This window comes from Aotus nancymaae, unplaced genomic scaffold, assembly GCF_030222135.1.
Source record: "Aotus nancymaae isolate 86718 unplaced genomic scaffold, 86718_ANA_hifiasm-v0.15.2.pri h1tg000117l, whole genome shotgun sequence".
Lineage (NCBI taxonomy): Eukaryota > Metazoa > Chordata > Mammalia > Primates > Aotidae > Aotus > Aotus nancymaae.
This window is the reverse complement of record NW_026988532.1, coordinates 3288781-3307931: the sequence shown is the minus strand read 5'-3', so window position 1 is coordinate 3307931 and position 19151 is coordinate 3288781. Positions and strand designations below refer to the sequence as shown.

Below are 19151 nucleotides of genomic sequence, written 5' to 3'. Positions count from 1 at the left end.
TACTATAAAAAGCATACAACAGGGCCAGCTTTGGATGGAAATCAACATTATACCAGCTATCTCTAACTAACGGATAAAAACACTCTGGACGAATTACAGAATGACAGAAATTAGAGGTCTATAGCTGGGAAAATGAGGCTAATGACAACAAACATATTGGTTGAAATGCTTCTATGAGTTCATAGAAACTCCTTTGACAAATAGGTTAAAGTTAGTCTTCCAAAGAATAACGACAGGTTGATTTTAATCATAATTATTTAATAATTACATGGGATTTTTAATACTATTCTTACTGTTCTGAGTTTTTTCTGAGTTTTTCAAGTTGATTACTTAGTGCACGTTTTATCAAAAATCAATGAAATATAAGAAGTATTGTAAATGTAAGAAAAGAAACACACTTTGCTAATGTTTTGCATATGTACTTTTAATTTAAGTTTTATAATTTAGATTCAACATGAATTGCAATAAATGGATCTTCAGCAGTGTTACTAATAGAAAAATGAGCCTTCCCATCATCAGAAACGTAGATTTTAATGCCTGTACAATCGCCATTAATTTTATCTCCAGAAATGACATCACAGTATGTGCCAGCAGGAAGACCAGTTTGCAAAGATAAAGAAAGTGACCTGTAAAACAAAATTTAAGATTTAACTTCAATACAACAAAAAGCAAGAATGCAGACTGTCTCTAACACGAATAAACAGCATAATTTTATGCTGTAGAACTCTAGGCAGTCAAGGTTTCATTAAGAAGAAAACCCATATGCCTCTCTAGGCAATATGCTTAGATGCAAATAGCTTTCCCAGGACCAGAAGTAACCGTACAGAATACCTAGCAATTCCCTGGTCAGTAGGGAAAGTATTGCCAAAATATCAAAGTTGAAGAATATCAGTGAAGATTGGCAGGAATGGTCACACTTTGATAATAGTGCTACCTTGGTAAATCAAATTTGTGCTCAACTGAACTTAATACGATTACTTTTAAAAACGTAAAGGGTATTTCTTTTTTTATCTCGTTCTTTCCCATGAGGTTACAAAGAATTTGGGGTGTACATACAAACAACCTAGCATATCTATGAAGAAGTGATAGTTTGAAATATAAAGCTTTTTCACATAAATTTCTTTTTGTATTTTCATCCACAAAGGAAAGAAATTAAAGAACTAGACACGGGTCTTTTTGGCAAGAAAGAGATCGACTTGACTTACATATTTATGTATGTATGTATCTTTCTACAGTGAAATGTAATTTAGACTAGAATGGGCTAAGTATGAGTACCAGTTGGCCTTTGACAGAGACATTTCAACTGCTTTCAAGGAGGTGTTCTGAGCTATAGGTTAGAGAATCATTTATCCTACAGGCAAAAGATATAAGCATCACAGATGAAAGGTCTACAATGAGAAGTTTCAGAACTAAAACCCAAATCTCCTGAGGCAAATCATTAACCACAGATACATATTGTTCATACATATGCTTTAAAAATATTATTTGTCACAAGGAGATAGAGAAGTGAATAAAATACACCACAAAATTCAGTAGAGTAGTCCTTGAGGAAAAGAGCTAGAAATAAAGACATTTCAGTATGGAGGCAGCATTTTTCCATGATTAAAAAAGCAGGACTACAAGACATGTTCTTTTAATGATTTCACAATCTGTATATTAACTACTTTGTGTATTTTGTGGCACGTGTAGGTGAGCATATATGTGTGCATTCTGTATATGCATAAGATACTGCGAGGGTGCACAGAAAGGATTCTGCTTACAACAGAAAGCCCCTATGAAAATACGAGAACAAAGAAGTAAGAGCCATCGTCCTTTGAATTCCGCCCATTTTTTATCTCTCTGTCTTCTTGCTCCACTGACTAAATGACTTTTCAGATATAATAAAAGGAAATGAACAGAAAAAAAGAATAAACCAAGAACATGCTGGTACAAAACCTTATTTTTATTTTTTTAAAAAAACCTTATTTTTAATTGATATTTACTTACCAGTCATCATTGTTGAAAACAATGAATCCTCTGTTTCCTCTCCCAAAAGCCACTTGGTTGCTGTCATTGTCCCACCAGTTTGTGAAAGCCTGGCCATCCACTACATTGCGGAACATAACCATGTTCCTAAAAACACAGTAACATATAAAACATTCACATTCTTAAACTTCAACTGTTCTCAATAAAACGTTAAAGAAAGTTTACTAGTAGAGGAGATGTCTAAATAAATATTCTCACCTTATTTGGCGCCAACGATGTTCACAGACCCAGTCATTGCCACAAGTAGTGTCTGGATTAATAGTAACTTCTTTAATTTCTCCATTATTATTTGGTGGCCCAATCCAATCATTAACATCCTTAATTGATGAGGGGGGAGGGGAAAGCCAAATTTGTACATAAATGTATTTGCCTCTTTCTTCTCCTTCACACCAAATGCAATTTATCCTGCTATTTGTGTCTCTGTAGTCAGTGACTTGCTCTAGAATCCAATGCCTCCATTAATTTTTACAGCCCTCTACTGGGTCTTCATCATCTCTCTATCCTCTGGTTCTCTGTTGCTATATTTCAAGCAAAGGTAGCACGTTATTATCCTCTCCTTTTCATTTCAAAGAACTGCAAAGGCCTCTTTGCTCTGTCTCCCAGGCTGGAGAAAGGTGGCACAATGACAGCTCACTGCAGCCTTGATCTCCCAGGCTCAAGCGACCCTCCCATCTTGGCCTCCCGAGTAGCTGGGAGTGTTGGTGTGCCACAACCACAGGCAGCTAGTTTTTTTTTTTTTTTTTTTCAGTAGAGATGAAGTCTTGCTAGCTTGCCTAGTTTGTCTTGAACTCCTCAGATCAGCTGATGTTCTCGCCTGGCCTCTCAAAGTGCTGGGATTACAGGTAAAAGCCACTGCACCTGACCTGCAAGGGTTTCTTAACATCATGGTAAGCCATGTGATGTCATTGAAATGGGGCAGGTATTAGTATCAGAAACACTAGTATTAAAACATAGGCTCCATTACTAGTAGTTAAGAAAACTTAGTCAATATACACAATTTCTCTGTGTCTTGGTTTCCTCATTTGTGAAATGGGAATATTGCTTTTCTGCTATAAAAATTAAACAACGTATGTGAAAATGCCTTGAATATGACATGTGCTAAATAAATTTTATAGTCCTTTATACTTCTTTTTAGATAAATGTACAAAACAATACTTCCAAATATTTTAAATAAAATAGGCAAGATTTTTAATATTTTTTCTGAATGGCACTGCTAAAAATATTAATTAAAAAAAAAAACAGAATAACCCTAGGAAGGGTATCAGTGTTGACCTTGGAATCATGTCATATGGTGAAAAACAAACAAAACTAAGAATTTTTAGCATGCAAAAATTTTTAGCATGTCCTGGCAAAGTGAAAATGTTATAGTAGTCTCTGAATCCTAACATCGGAAATAAGACCAATTAATAGAAATCATAAGAAGTTGGCTCAATATAAAGGTACATCTTCTAAATATTAAAGCTGTTTAACAATAGAATGAGTTGCTATACAAAGTAGTGGACTTCTCAAACTGAAAGGCATCTAGAAGAAGCAAGAGAGATAACTGTGTGCCTCAGAGGAGTGAGGAATTTCTGCTTTAAGTGTGAAATTTCTGTATGTCACTGTTTCTGAACCCTTTAGTTTCAAAGAAAACCTTCTACTAGATTTCCAGATATCTTTACACTCTTTTTTTTTTTTTTTTTTTTTGAGACGGAGTTTCGCTCTTGATACCCAGGCTGGAGTGCAATGGCGCGATCTCGGCTCACCGCAATCTCCGCCTCCTGGGTTCAGGCAATTCTCCTGCCTCAGCCTCCTGAGTAGCTGGGATTACAGGCACGCGCCACCGTGCCCAGCTAATTTTTTGTATTAGTAGAGACGGGGTTTCACCATGTTGACCAGGATGGTCTCGATCTCTTGACCTCGTGATCCACCCGCCTCGGCCTCCCAAAGTGCTGGGATTACAGGCTTGAGCCACCGCGCCCAGCCTACACTCTTATTTCTCTGTTCCTTTCTGAAACTACTCATCAGATTAATGTGTTTACCATATTCCCAAATATTTTTCTCATTCTTACCTTTCTTGGAATACTCCATAACTTTCTATTCTTTAGTACATATAATTTCCTTACTCTTATAAGATACTTTCCCTATTTAACTCAGCTCAACTGAATCATTGGTTTGTATTCCAGATAACTTTTTAAAAAGTATTTAACAAATATTTATATTGTTCAAACTCAGGGCAGATGATGTTTTAAATTCTCTAGAAGTGTTGACATGTATCATCCTCATATCAACCCCAAGGGAGGTACGTGTTGCAAGTCCATATTTTATTCCCTGTATCTTGCTCTTATTTTTAAGTGTTTTTTTTTTCTGCAGGCTAGGAGGATGTTTGTCATATTTCTTAGACAGGTTGCATACTCTTTGATAACAAAGAACATACATTTTGCTATTTTAATATAATTGGCATTACTAAAATCAGAGCCCTGTATCAGGTTTACACTTAATAAATATTTCTTGAATATATATAGAATTAATAGTGGTCACGTTAAGTTAGAACAAAATTTCCTCCTTTTTCTTGAAATCATGATATTTTGAATAACTCCAAAACTTACTTGTCCATTTTCAAAGTATCTTGCCCAACGGTAGCTTGACATCACTCGTGTAAATCCATAAGGATGAGCCAGCATAAATCCAACTGCCATTTTATACAGCCTGAAAGTTACATAATTACATTACCATAGAATCACAGAATATTCTGACCATCATTAAAAGATGTATTTAAAAAATAGAGCACTTTGTTTTCTACCTAGCGTCCCAGAAGGTAAGAATAGAAGCTCCTCCGGCCCCATGTCCTCGTTGATTGTCATGGTTATCCACAAAGACAAGTGCTCTGTCAGAAGGCATGAAACCCCAACCTTCTCCCCAGTTCCTATTTTTGAAAAATAATATATGCAGTTATGTATTATTTCACAATAGATTTAGAATAACTTGACCGTGCATCTCTTTCTACATGGCATCTGAAGATTAAACTCTCTAAGTAAATGGTTATTCTGTCAGATACATATATATACACACACACACACGTATATGTGCACACACACCATACACAAACACACGTGAGTAACCTACATGTACAGCCCATATTTGTATATACATGTATGTAATTCTTGAGTTCTATTCATATTACAGATATAAGATTTTTGTTGTTAAAAAATGTCCTTTTGGAGGTTTCAGCATATTCTAATTTAGAGGCACTCCAGAAGGATCAATATCCATATCACATTATAAAGAATGTCAAACTAGATTAAAATAAGGCTTCAATACTATATTGCTATAATATATTTGAATACTTTAAATTAGTTAATATATGGAAGTTCTACAGTATAGACACATTGTACATACTTTACAAATGATGGGATCACTTTAATGATAACCTGGCTTTAAAAGATCATACGCAAACATCAGTCAAATCTAGTATATTCATCTCATACTTAGGAAAATCCCCAGGGATCGTTTAGGGTTCTTAGGCATACTGTCTTAAGACAGACACTCTAAATACAACAGATGATTGATTAGGGTTCAGGGCACTCGAACACTTATCATTAAAAACTGACTCCTTGATAGTTGTCTGAATAAGAAACTTCCAGAAAATAACTCACACTGGGGTACTATGACTAATACATCTATGCAATAATTCAGGGGAAAAGTTGTACTTATTTACTTTAAGTAACACATCTTCTCTCCATCCCACTTGCGAATAACTGTGCCGAGTTTTGCACCATACTTGAATTCTGTCACCCGGCCATTTCCAAAGTACTGACTGCTTGTAATTGGCTCACCACCCAGATCAATTACCTAGTAGAAATTTAGGAAAAATAACAATTTTCATAAGGACTTTAAGTATTTTAACTGATATGTTAATATTATATACTACTTATTATTAGTTTTGGTCTTGTTTTTTCTTTTTTTTTTTCTGGCCTCAAGCAATCCTCCTTCCACAGCTTCCCCAAGTGCTGAGACTGAAAGCAGCAGCCACCACGCCCAGTCCTATTTGTGAAATGAAATGCTCACAATGGTTTTCTTATTCTTAATCTCAACAGGTAATATTCTTTTATTCTTTATTTTTTGATGAAGTATGCACTACAATATTGAAAGAAACATGATGTCAAGGTTACCTGTTGTCCTGTGAGAATAGTTACCTAATTTTTAGTCTTGTACATCAATGATAATCATAGGAACAGCTCACACTAACACAACATTTACTATCTGACTGACATTTTTGATAAATATTAACTCTTTTCATTTTCCAAAGAAAATCAAGACATAACTATTATCATTCTCCTACATTCTGTGTACCTCCATAAAACCTGTTGTGATAATTAGATATGCTGTATCTGAAGAAGAGGTTAGAGAACACTGTTTTATATAAATGACTCAGTCCTTAAGCTACATAAATTGCATTTTTAAGGGATTCTGCCATTGTTTTTCTAATGAATAAGATGACATTTTTATGCATATATGTATTGATGTACCTCTTGGTAAATGAAAGGTTTACTTCCTTCAGGGAACCAGTTAGTGTTTAGATTATGCAGTTTATCCAAAACTGCCTTTATGTCTCCAGGCCACATGTGCTTGGAAGCATCAAGTCTGAAGCCAGCAACACCAATGTCAATGAGACGGTTCAAATATTCAGCAATCTCGGAACGCACATAATCTTTCTCCAGTGCAAGATCCAGAAGACCAACCAGACGACAATCTCTGACCTGTTGAGATAAAAATGTTGTCATTGATTCACAAAACATCATTTTCACCTGAGAATACATTTGATTATTCATTGATTCAGTTATCCATCAATAGATATTCTGCAGTGACTTCTTTGCACTGGGCACTGAGAACGTTGACATCTTACTGTGGATGTATCTTTGAAATATTATCTAGCAGAAAACAGAGAATTTAGGAAATAAAGTCGATGAGCTTTTTAACTGATTGGGAGCTTTTTAAAGGTGGGCAAATGTGTATTGAGTAAACAATCTTGAATCGATAGTTAACATTTTGAAAGCATGGATTTGAGTCTCTTAAAGTAGTCAACTCTGTTAACCTGTGTCCCTAAGAGATCTATAATAGTATTTAAAAGGGAGTTCAATTAGCTGCATGTCTATAATAAAAGGCATATATCACTCTTAATCAGATCACTATCTTAAAAAAATTACCTGATTAGCATCATTGTAGTTCTCAATCTCTCCACTTCCAGTTTGACATTTACCATCATTAAAATCCCATCCAGAATATGGGACTGCTGGAAAATCCCTATTTCCAGCATTGAAGTAACTTCCACAAGTACTGCTTGTTCCTGAACCCGCACCACTACCACACATATGATTAATTACAGCATCCACATAAATACGAACCTGGAAAACAAAGTTTCTCCTTCAGTGTGACTTAGAGAGAGGTAGAAATTTAAAGCATTTTTGATTAAAGTTTATAGTGTGTTAATAAAACTCCAAAATATGTCCTTATATCTTATAACTATTTCCCTACAAGACCAAAAGTCAAATGTGAAAGGAAAGTAATATGAACTAAATACCTACATCCAATCTAGACACTGGGCAAATATTTATAGGAATGATAAATTGAGAGATCCAGAAACTACCATCAATAGGAGGAAACACAAAAAGCCCATTTCAGGGAGACAAAACTCAGTTGCGACTGGAAAGGTTACTGTTTTGGAAACTTCAGTTGGTCACCAGGAGAAAGCCTGTACTCTCTGTCTCACTCTTTATCTCTTTTTTTAAATTATACTTTCTGTTCTGGGGTACATGCGCAGATCGTGCAGGATTGTTAAACTGGGCCCCTTCCTTACACCTTATACAAAAATTAACTCCACATGGATTAAAGATTTAAACCTAAGACGTAGCACCATAAAAACCCTAGAAGAAAACCTAGGCAATACCATTCAGGACATAGGCATAGGCAAGAACTTCATGACTGAAACACCAAAAGCAATGGCAACAAAAGCCAAAATAGACAAATGGGATCTAATTAAACTTAAGAGCTTCTGCACAGCAAAAGAAACTATCATTAGAGTGAACCTGTAACCAACAAAATGGGAAAGCCTGTACCCTGTACTTAGCATTTGAAGACAAATAAGGTAGATAGTAGTCTCCAGTTATGCTCCTCACTAAATAGAGAAGCTAGCTATTCATCATGAAAAACCCAAGAATTATGGATAGAGACATAAGTCATCTAAAAATGATAGCAAAATTGTAACTGGAATTTTTAATTACTAACCAGAAAAGTATTTCCAACAAATATGGAGAGCTATAATGGTTGAAATTTGATATTTGGCTTTATAAGTAAAAATTCTGCTGTAAACTTTAACTTAACTCTTTAGTAGACAGACAGCACATACACAAATACAAAAGTTGAACATAAGGCAAAAGTTAATTTTGAGTTACAAAGTATCAAGTAAAATAAAAAATTGAAAATATGGAAAACTTTCTGCTCCAAAGGAGCAAGAAACAGGCGAGAGAAATCATTTTCCCATATGCTATTTTTGAAAGAAACTAGAATTCACTTACCCCAACATTGTTACATCTAGTCACCATGTCTCTAAATTCATCTTCATTTCCAGATCTTGTGCATAATTTGTAGCTAATTGGTTGGTATCTTTCCCACCAAGGTCTTGAAGGGTTGTGAACTACAAGATTTTCATTTGGTGGAGAGATCTACAAATTAAACAGTCTTTATAAGTGCCAAATTGTGTCTTACATTATATCATTGAATGTTCTTGGAACTAATCAATAATATAAAAATATTCTTGAGTCTTTGTATATGCAACTGCCTCTTGAAAATATTAACAGCAAATTAGAGGATTCTTGTTGGAGAAAGAATGTTTCAGAAAGAAAATATAAAGTTGTCAATAATACTATATTGTTTTTTCCTCAGAAAACTGTTTTACTTAGAATACTTACATGTGAAGTACAATGTTGCCGCAGCTTCACAGATAAGATCAGAACACTACTTAATATAACACAGCAAATTCTGCAATTTATAATAGGAATAATACCCACCTGAACCCCTCCAAATCCTCTGGGAGCTAAGTATCGCTCACATTCAAGAGCAATATCAACCCATCGCCATTCAAACAGATGAACAATAGATGTCCGTCCTTCTTGTGTATTTGGGGAATACTGAGCCCAGCACAACCCGATGGATAAGAGCAACAGAAAGAACTTCATTTTGCCTTGAAGTTGTCAGTGTCCTTTCCAGAAACTATTTATATTCCTGTAAGAAGCACATTTTACAAAGTAAATAGTAGCATGTATAAATACTTAAGGAAAACTGTTTATTCATAATCTGAAAAGGATTACCAATAAAAATCTTAACAGGTGAAGAACATTAAAAAGTCTCTCATGGAAATAATCTAAATGACCTTTAGAAATTAATTTTTTGTTATTGATAAAATATTAACCTTTACAAACCTCTGGCAGTGTGTATACACACACACACACACACACATACATATAGCACATACATAAGGACAGTGTATATATTTACACACATAAAGACTGCATATATATATACACACACGCATATCTATACAGTCCTTATTTATGTGTGTGTGTAGATAGATAGATAGATAGATAGATAGATAGATAGATTCGTGTGTGTGCGTGGTGGAGGGGGTGTTTGACTGTGTCCCCACCCAAAACTCATGTTGAATATAGTTCCCATAATCCCGATGTGTTGTGGAAGGGACCTGGTGGAAGGTAACGGAAATTGAATCACGGGGGCAGTTATCCCATGATGCAGTTTTCATGATAGCGAGTGAGTTCCCACAAGATCTGATGGTTGTATAAGGGGCTTTTTGAGTTTTTGGTCAGAATGTCTCCTTCCTGCCATCAAGTAAAGAAGGATGTGTTTGCTTCCCCTTCCACCAAGTTTCCTGAGGTTTCCCCAGCCATGCGGAACTGTGAGTTGATTGAATCTTTTTCCTTTATATATTACCCAGTGTTGGTCACTTCTTTATAGCAGCATGAGAACAAACTAATACATATATATACTACAGTATATATATACAGTCCATATATATAATACAGTAAATATATATAGTCCTTATATATATGTGTGTGTATATATATATATCCTAATTAAATAACACATAAATAAGGACAGTATTTCATTTTTGATATCCTTCACTAATAGAATTGTAGCCAACTGAATTCTCAAAATATTGCTTTAACTATTTTCAAACGTTTGTCATGTTTCCATCTCAAACAGAAATATTATGTAATATTTCCACTTTAAAAATCAGCTCTGTTTCTCATCCTTAATTCAAATATTGGTTATTTACATTTCTGCATTAAGATTTAAAAAAATATTTAATATCTGAAAGACCATGAATTGGAGAAACTAACTGTTTTCCCCTCCATCAAGCCATGTGCTTAATATAGTGCATACAGTATTAGGATTTGTGGTGGTGGTGGTTTTCTCCCTGTAGGCAAATATTTCTTGTACCTGATAAGACACTAAATAAATAAATTTGCATATCTTTCCTTCTTAATGTAATGTTAGTGAAATGCTATGAAAGAGTAGTAATAGTATAGGTGGTAAAAACTTCATCCATTCATTCAACAAGTGTTAAGTGTGTGTCTGCTTTTTGCCAAGCACTGTAGGTGATGTTCAGGAGACAATGAAAAAGACAGTTTCCTGTTCTCAGAGATCTTACATTCTAGTGGAAAGAAAAGAAAATTTACTAGTAAATAACAGTAATAGCAACAGTACTAACAGTGATGATAAAAATAATTTCACATAGTAATAAAAACTAGTATGAAATAATAAAATAGAGAATGATGTTGCTGTCAGGTATTGTAGACTGGATAGTAATGGAAGAGACCCCTTAAAAGAGTGACTTCATGATGTGATATGAAGGATTGGAAGTGTCCAGTCATTTAGAGATCAGAGAAAGAGCAATTTAGATAGAGGAAAGAGCAAGAGTAATGTCCCAAGAAAAGAAAAGGTTAATAGATAAGACACGTTAAAAAAAAAAAGTCAGTGTAGCTAGAGCACATGTGATAAAGTATGGGATAAAATGAGATGAGGTCAGAGAGGTAGGCCAGATCATGTAGAACTTTGTAGAACATGAACAAAGAGACAGCTGTTAAGTCTGTAAGAAGGGGAACTGAAAGGCTAATAGAGTTAAAAAAAAAAATCACCCTTGCCTCTGGGAAGAAACCAGACTATAGCAGGGTAAGAGTGGAAAGAAGTAGATGTTAGAAGACTTTATAGGACTTCCACCAAGATGGCCGAATAGGAACAGCTGCAGTCTGCAGATCTCAGTGAGAGCAAACCAGAAGATGAGTGATTGCTGCATTTCCAACTGAGGTACCAGGTTCATCTCATTGGGACTGCTTACCGCGGGAATAGTCCAAGGTGGGCAAGCTAAAGCAGGGTGGGGCACTGCCTCACCCCTGAGGTGCAAGCGGCTGGAGAACTCATTCTCCCAGCCAAGAAAAGCCACCGGGGACTTTTTCGGCTTTCCAGCTCAGATACTGTGCTTTTCCCACTGTCTACACAACCCACAGACCAGGAAACTCCCTCTGGTGCCTACAATGCCAAGCTAAAATCCACTGGCTGGCTTGGAACTCTCACAGCCAGCACGGCAGCCTGAGCTGGACTTGGGACATTGGAGCTTGGTGGGGAGAGGGGCGTCCACCATTGCGGAGGCTCTGTAGGCAGTTTCAACATTGCCTATGTAAACAAAGCTGCTTGGAAGTTTACACAGCAGCTGCGTGGAGCTAACTATGCTTGGAAATATAAGGGTAAGCTTCATAACGTGGCTTTAACTTAATGTGGAAGGAAAAGTAGTTGCTTCCACAGTAAGTGGGATGTGGAAGGGGATGATATGGGGAAGGAAACCACTTAGGAAAGTCATGGAGGTGTGACATTGCATATAAAATATGAGGAACTTCTAGTTTTGCCATGATAGTATTAGGAGAAATACCTAACGTAAATGATGGGGTGATGAATGCAGCAAACCACCACCATGGCATGTGTATACCTATGTAACAAACCTGCACGATCTGCACATGTACCCCAGAACTTAAAGTATAATAATAAAATAAGACTTTTATAGTGGTCCAGGAAAGAGGTGAGTGGCTTGGACTAGGGCATAGACAAGATATATTTCAGAAGTAAACACGCAGTAGATCTATGAATAGATTAGAGCTGAATGATGAGGAGAAAATATTAAAGATGTAGGTATTTGATGGTGATACCATTTTTTAACATGAGAAAAAATGAGGAAGTACCAGCTTTTGTGAAGGGTATCAAGAGAGATGTGGATCTTAACTATTTCAGTATCGATCCTATGCTGCCCTTTGGTCCTTCCCCCAGTCAATCCTGTGAACTCTATTCATTGCAAAACTAGAAGTTCCACTTTATGAAGCTTACCCTTATATTGCCAAGCATAGTTAGCTCCTCTGCTGTACAACAGCTTTTTAACTTATAGGACATTAAGCTATATTTGACTTCTATTGTAAATATATTATAAACAATTAAGAATGTACTTGTCTACCATTCTGGACCAAGCTTCTTTAAGGTAGACTTTATATCCAATATTTCCAAATCTCAGTAAAATGACTGACATTGTCTTATGTGCTCAATAAATGGCCGTAACATGAAAACTCTAGGTTCCAGGTATTGTGCAAAACATTGGCATAATGTGGGTTATGTCCTTATTGATTTTCTAAAAATCAATGAACACAATATTAGAAACTGTGCAATACTAGACTCTAATACTAGCAAAAATGTTATACACAAGAAGGAACTAAGGCCCAAAGAAACTGAGTAAATTGTCCAGGCTCATATGGCAAGTGACAAAGGCAGAATTTGATAATAGGTCTGATTAGAAGTCAACATTCTCTGCACTACACTAATGTTTCTCCTAGAATTCTAGAGTCGTGATGTGGTAGCCATTAGAAACAATTGGATACTAATCAGTTGAAATGTATGTAGTTTGGACAGAGATGGGTAATAAGTGTAAAACACACTCTGGATAGTTTGAAAATAAAATGTAAAAAAAATTATTTTTATGATGTTTTCATGTTGAAATAACATATTGTGATAAATTAGGCTAAATAAAATTTACCATTAACATTAATTTCTCTAGTGTCTTTTTGTTTCTTGGAGTTACTAAAAAATGTTAAATTACATATGATTTCCATTGTATTTCTATTAGGTAGAGTAGTTCTAGAAGTTATATTCAGTTAGAAAAGGGATATGTCCATACACAGAAACAAACAATAATAAAGTGAAAGATATGAACATAGTTTTGTTTTGTTTTGTTTTGTTTTGAGGCAGAGCCTTGCTCTGTCGCCAGGTGCCAGGCTGGAGTGCAGTGGTGCGATCTCGGCCCACTGCAACCTCCGCCTCCCGGGTTCAAGCAATTCTCCTGCCTCAGCCTCCCAAGCAGCTGGGACTACAGGCGCGTGCCACTACGCCCAGCTAATTTTTGTATTTTTTAGTAGAGACGGGGTTTCACCATGTTGGCCAGGATGGTCTCGATCTCTTGAGCTCGTGATCCGCCCACCTCAGCCTCCCAAAGTGCTGGGATCACAGGAGTGAGCCACTGTGCCCGGCCATGAACACAGTTTTAAGAGGGTATGAGTAAAGTGCTTCAGGATTTAATCGATAGGAAAAGTTCTGACAGAGGGGAGTAAGGGAAGATAAAATTGACTTGAAGAATGGGTTTGACATCTGCAAAATTGCTTTTAAGTAAGAAAAACATGTAGAAGAGAGCAAAGAGACTGGCAAGAAGTCAATACAGTGTTTTAGAAATCTAAGTCAGGTGTGAGGGAGCCATGACAGTTAAATTAAGAAAGGTATATTGGGGACACTCAAAATCAGGGAGAAGAAAAAAATACACTTTCTTCAGAAAGTTTTTGGTTGTTTTAAACAGGGAAGTATAATTAAAACTTTCAATTATATTAGATGGACTAGAAAACAGAGAGACTGGAACATTAGTAAGCAGAGCAGTGATGGAAATCTGAACTAGGATTATAGCAGTAAGAATGAAAATTAGGGAAGTATGATACATTGTTATACTAAAAGGCATCCAATGAATGGCACTTCCCAGTATCTGTTCCTATATGGAGTCTCTCTCTACATAGACTATGGAATTAGCTTGATATTTGTTTTGTCCAATGGGGTATCAGCAAACGAGATGCAAACAAAGTTTGATTGGGGTTTGCACAAGCGAGTTTAATCTCTTGAAACTCTCAGATCATAGATTGTGCTGTGAGTATAAGTGGGATGAAAGATCACTTGAAGTCTAGTTGTCCCTAGTCGTTCCAACAATTTGAGTTGACTCACCAATAGTTGAGTGATGTGCCAGGAAAAAAACATGGTGCATACGGTCAGCCCTCCATATCCATGGGTTCCACATCACCAGATTCAACCAACCATGGAAGAACATATTTTTAAAGGATAGTTGCATCTGTACTGAACATACAGACTTTTCTGTCATTATTCCCTATACAATATAACTATCTGCATAGTATTTATATTGCAGTAGATATTACATCTCTAGTAATCTAGAGATGATTTAAAGTATACAGGAAGATGTGCATAGGTTATATGCAAATACTACGCTATTTTATATAAGGCAGTTGAGCATCTGTAGGTATCCATGGGAGGTCCTGGAACCAATCTGACAACTATATAGAGGTTGGTACTATCTGTGGTTTCAGGCACTGCTGGGGGTCTCAGAACATATATCCCTGGAATAAAGGGGAAATGTTTATCTAAAACATAGAGGGGAGATACAACAGGCTTGGTGGAGACTGTACAGAAGATAGCAGTTAATCAGATAAAAGGGAATAGAGAAAATAAAGAGTCAAAGGGGACTCTGTGATTTAAAGTTTGGGTGAATGTTAGAATGGCAATGTCTTTATGACTCATAGTGCAATCTAAAGGCAGATTTGGTTTACAGAAACTAATGAGCTAATATGGGGACATACTGAGTTAGAGGTACTACTTTTAAAACAATGGGTATACAAAAACAATAAAAAATTAGATATGAAGAAAGAAGCAGAGAATTGGGAGTTTTCAACAAAGCAATGACAATTTGAGAAATGGAGCACAAAATACTTAACTGATTTAACACAGACAGTGAACAGAACAGATGCTATCCTTAAGCAGCTACTATACACGGGCTGGTGCACACCGGCTGAATTATCAGGCCTGGAGAGCTGTATCCTTGAGGGCTGACAAAATACTAAAAAAGATGTTGAGTGAAGCCACCAGTCTATATAAACGATGGGGTATGCAGAGTAGGAAGGAGAGAATTAAAGAGGTGACTTCAAAGTAGGAAGGGGAGTTTTATTACCTGAGAAGATTTTTAAAAACAAATAGGGAAGGAAATGTGCAAGGAATGCAAGAGACTAACTGGATGTGGGTGAGTATCAGAATCTAAATAGAAGACTGACTAGCTAGTGAGTGATACAGGGCTGATGGTGTGAAGAGCTGAGAGTTACAGAAGAGGGGCACCATTTGAACTTTATGCTTGACTCAAGGTTCCAAATGCGAAAATATAAGGGTTAAGAACATGACCTTAGGAGTTAAGACAAACTATAGTTTACATCCTGACTTTTCCATTTATCACCTGTGTGACCCTGAAAAATAACCTCTCTATATGTATCTATGAACTAGAAAAAGTAATATTTACCTCATAAAGTTACTGTGATTAAACAAATAATGCAAATAAAGTTGTTATCCCAGAGTATGGATATGGTAAAATCTCAATATGTTTGATGTTATTTTTGTATTGGTATTTTTACTACTGGTCCTATTAAAGATCCTATCAACTCACGCTGTCTTCTTGCCTTCACTCTACTAACACCTGGCCATTCTGTTACCCGTTCCACCTCTGCCAACTTCTAATACCTTCTACTTCTCAGACGTATTTTCATTTCCACTAAAGGAATAGGCAGAGATGAAAAGAAATGACAAACATTTTCCACTTGCAATTTTTTTCCACATTTTTTCCTTCCTCTCCTCACACTATTCTTCTTGTTTACTGGCTTAGGATTTCTGGCAGATGCACGTTAGTTTTGAAATAAACTTTTCATCAATGCCACATCAGTGAACTCTGCTCTTGCAATAACAAATCAGCATTTTTCACAATGCATTTGGTATGTTGGTAAAATAAGGGATAATTTGCAGACATGAGTTAGGGAATTTCATTAGCACTACAGGATAGGTAGAGTTAAACATACATATAATAAGCTTCTGCTAAGGGTCAAACATTGTCATATACTTTCTCATGTAATCTTAATTTTCACCTCAAACAAGCAATTTGAAGAGCTATATACCCCAAAGGAGAGGCATTAAAACAATTAAAATATATTTATGTCTTCTGAAATAAAAATCTTCAAAACCAATTCTTGGCATCTTTGACATAAAAAACAATAACAAAAATAAGGATTTAAAATAGTTGTTAGGTCTACTTTCAGAAATAGTTATCCTAAAAGAGTTATCCTTACAGAAGAGAAGCTATTCAGTTATTAGTAACATATGGCTTTGTTGCCCATATTTTGTTTTTCCAGGAATGCTCTACAAAGAATAAACTTTCCTTCACTCTAAAGCTCTAATGGTTACTATAAGTTGCCAAATGAGGTATCTTGGGAACTCCTTAAGAATTTAGTAATATCCTGACAACAAAGCAATAGTTATTACAGAGTATCTATATTTGGAGTGTCAAAACATATCCTCTCTTCTCTATCTGGGCTCATATAAAGAAAATAAAATAGATCCAGTATCAATAATTAACTCAAAATTAGCCAGTTTCTGAGGTTCTCTAAAGTATTTTTTCAATCAATATCATATGAGGTATTTATTTTATTTGACATCCGTAATATAAATGGCATTATAGGGAAAAGGCTCTAGTGTAGACTCAGTATTCCTCTTAACACATCAAGTACCATAAATTTAGTCCTTTAGCTTAAAGTCTATTTAAATCACACCAAAGCCATGACTTACATAAAAGAGTTCTATTAAAATGTTAAGCAGAAAGTAGCAGCTTCCAAATAACTTGTCTTTCCAGAGCTTCCTTTCTACTAAGTATCAGTTGTTTGCAAGTTCTTTCCGCCTATCCAAAGTAGCTTCACATTTGTACCAGATACTATAGTTTTTTAACAGGCAAACGAATTAACATTGACCCCTAAAGACAAGTTATCTATTAACGTCATTCGTATTTCTTAGCCTAGATGCCTTATAAATATCTTCACAATAAACAATTTAAGTATGATTAAAAATTACAACTGAAATACTTTAATGTCACATTTATAAACTTGATCAAGTTAGTGGTTTCACTTACTAAAAATAAAAAGCCTTAATTCCTCTGAGTTTTGCACTGAATTATGTACAATTTTCTCAAAGTAGTCAACCTTCAACCACCAGTCCTTTCCCCAACAGAAAAGAGTAACAAAGGAAATAAACCTGAACTTAGAATAAGTTGCATGTGAAGGTTATAGAAAAGAATGCACAGATAATTAAGTTTGTCTACCAGATCTCTGAAATCAGAGAAACCTTTTGAGCCAAGGCTAAGACACATTTTCAATATAAACAGTACATTTTGTACTGCACAACACTGAAACATGAGTTGTCAACAAACCTAAAATAGACTGTGAAACTCTGTATCAAATCATGTGACAGAAACCACTTATTTCAAGACAAAAACAAGTGCGGGGGGAGGACTTAGAAGATACTTAAAAAACATTAAAATAACTTACCACATGAGCTTCCTTCAATCAGCAATCTCCCAAACCCATAGTTCAGTGTTTTACAATCATAAAATAACAAAAATCTCACAGTTTTGGCTTTGCTTTTTCTTCAATTGGAAAAAAAAATTGCTGGATTTAGAATTATATAGATTTTCTGTAACCTCTTACTTTCAATATGTGGCACTACAGTCCTGCTCCAGTTCTCCAAGTCAGATTTGCAAAAGCAGTCTTCTCTGAACTCCACTATGACAACGGGTTGGCCACGACACTCGTTTCCTAAGCAAATCAGTGTCTTCTCTCGTCTGCTCAATACACTGCCCTGCCTCCTCTTACTACCCTATACCTTGTTTGCTTTCTTTTTCTACAATATCTTCTCCCAATCTCTACTATTTTTTTTTCCCTGAACCATTTATACCAATATATAGGGAATAAAATAACCTTAAAAAATACGATAACCTGATAAAATAACCTCCTCAATAAAATAACCTTGAAGACCAGATTGGCATAGGACTGGGTTAAATTAGTTAAATGAGACTGGACTGTAAACGAAGTCACTAAATCAGAAATTTAACTCCATGCTTCACCATGTACTGTATTTTTTCTATGTGAACCTTAGAAAAAAAATTAAAGTCTATGAATTTCATACTAGATCCTCATTTAGAAAATGAAGATGATAGTATTGTTGATAAATATAAAAATACAATAACCACTAACAATATATATTACTATGTCATTTCCATGCATTATCGCTTTTACTTCTAACATGTGCATACCCTACATGACAGAAATATGATTATCCCCATTTATAAAATAAGGAAACAGAAATACTAAAAAATTAAATAATGGGATTTATTAATGGTCAAACTGTAGTTCATGTTGGCACTAAATTTCAAAGGCAAGAAGCCTAACTCCACAGTGAGCTCTTACCTACTAAGAGTCTTACATTCCCTTTCATTGAATTGTTAGAAAAAATCAAATAAAATATTATGTGGGCCAGGCACAGTGGCTCACGCCTGTAATTCTAGCACTTTGGGAGGCCAAGGCAGGTGGATCACCTGAGGTCAGGAGTTCAAGACCAGCCTGGCCAACAATAGTGAAACTCTGTCTCTACCTAAAATACAAAAATTAGCCGGACATGGTGGCACATGCCTGTAGGTACTCAGGAAGCTGAGGCAGGAGAATTAGCTTGAATCCAGGAAGTGCAGTTGTAGTGAGCTGATATCATGCCACTGCACTCCAGCTTGGGGAGCAGAGGGAGACTTCATCTCAAAAAAAACAAACAAAAAATTATGTAAAAATATTTTAAAATCTGAGTTGTGCTTAATTACTTCGGATTAATCTGATTAATTTTTATAAGATTAACAGTAG

At 35.7% G+C, this 19151-nt stretch overlaps 2 protein-coding genes across 3 annotated transcripts in view; both read right to left on the bottom strand.

Annotated features, from left to right (window-relative positions):
- LOC105726773 (pancreatic alpha-amylase) overlaps positions 1–6619 on the bottom strand; it is a 28079-nt gene extending 21460 nt beyond the window's left edge. Inside the window, exon 1 of the mRNA XM_064371071.1 lies at positions 6534–6619. The gene's annotated coding sequence lies outside the window, so the exon portion shown is untranslated. The remainder of the gene's footprint in view (positions 1–6533) is intronic.
- LOC105726784 (pancreatic alpha-amylase) lies at positions 399–18265 on the bottom strand. Of its 2 annotated transcripts, none has more exons than XM_064371070.1 (11): positions 17952–18265; positions 9072–9285; positions 8580–8726; positions 7212–7409; positions 6534–6764; positions 5723–5856; positions 4808–4930; positions 4614–4713; positions 2224–2342; positions 1987–2112; positions 399–626 (listed from the first exon to the last, which is right to left on the bottom strand). In XM_064371070.1, exons 2-11 carry the CDS (start codon positions 9237–9239, stop codon positions 437–439), a joined length of 1536 nt encoding a protein of 511 aa, XP_064227140.1. In that variant the 5' UTR covers positions 9240–9285; positions 17952–18265; the 3' UTR covers positions 399–436. The 2 variants fall into 2 exon arrangements, with proteins under 2 accessions (XP_064227140.1, XP_064227139.1); XM_064371069.1 differs by having other exon boundaries at positions 17793–18263.
- Between the last annotated feature and the right edge of the window lie 886 nt (positions 18266–19151).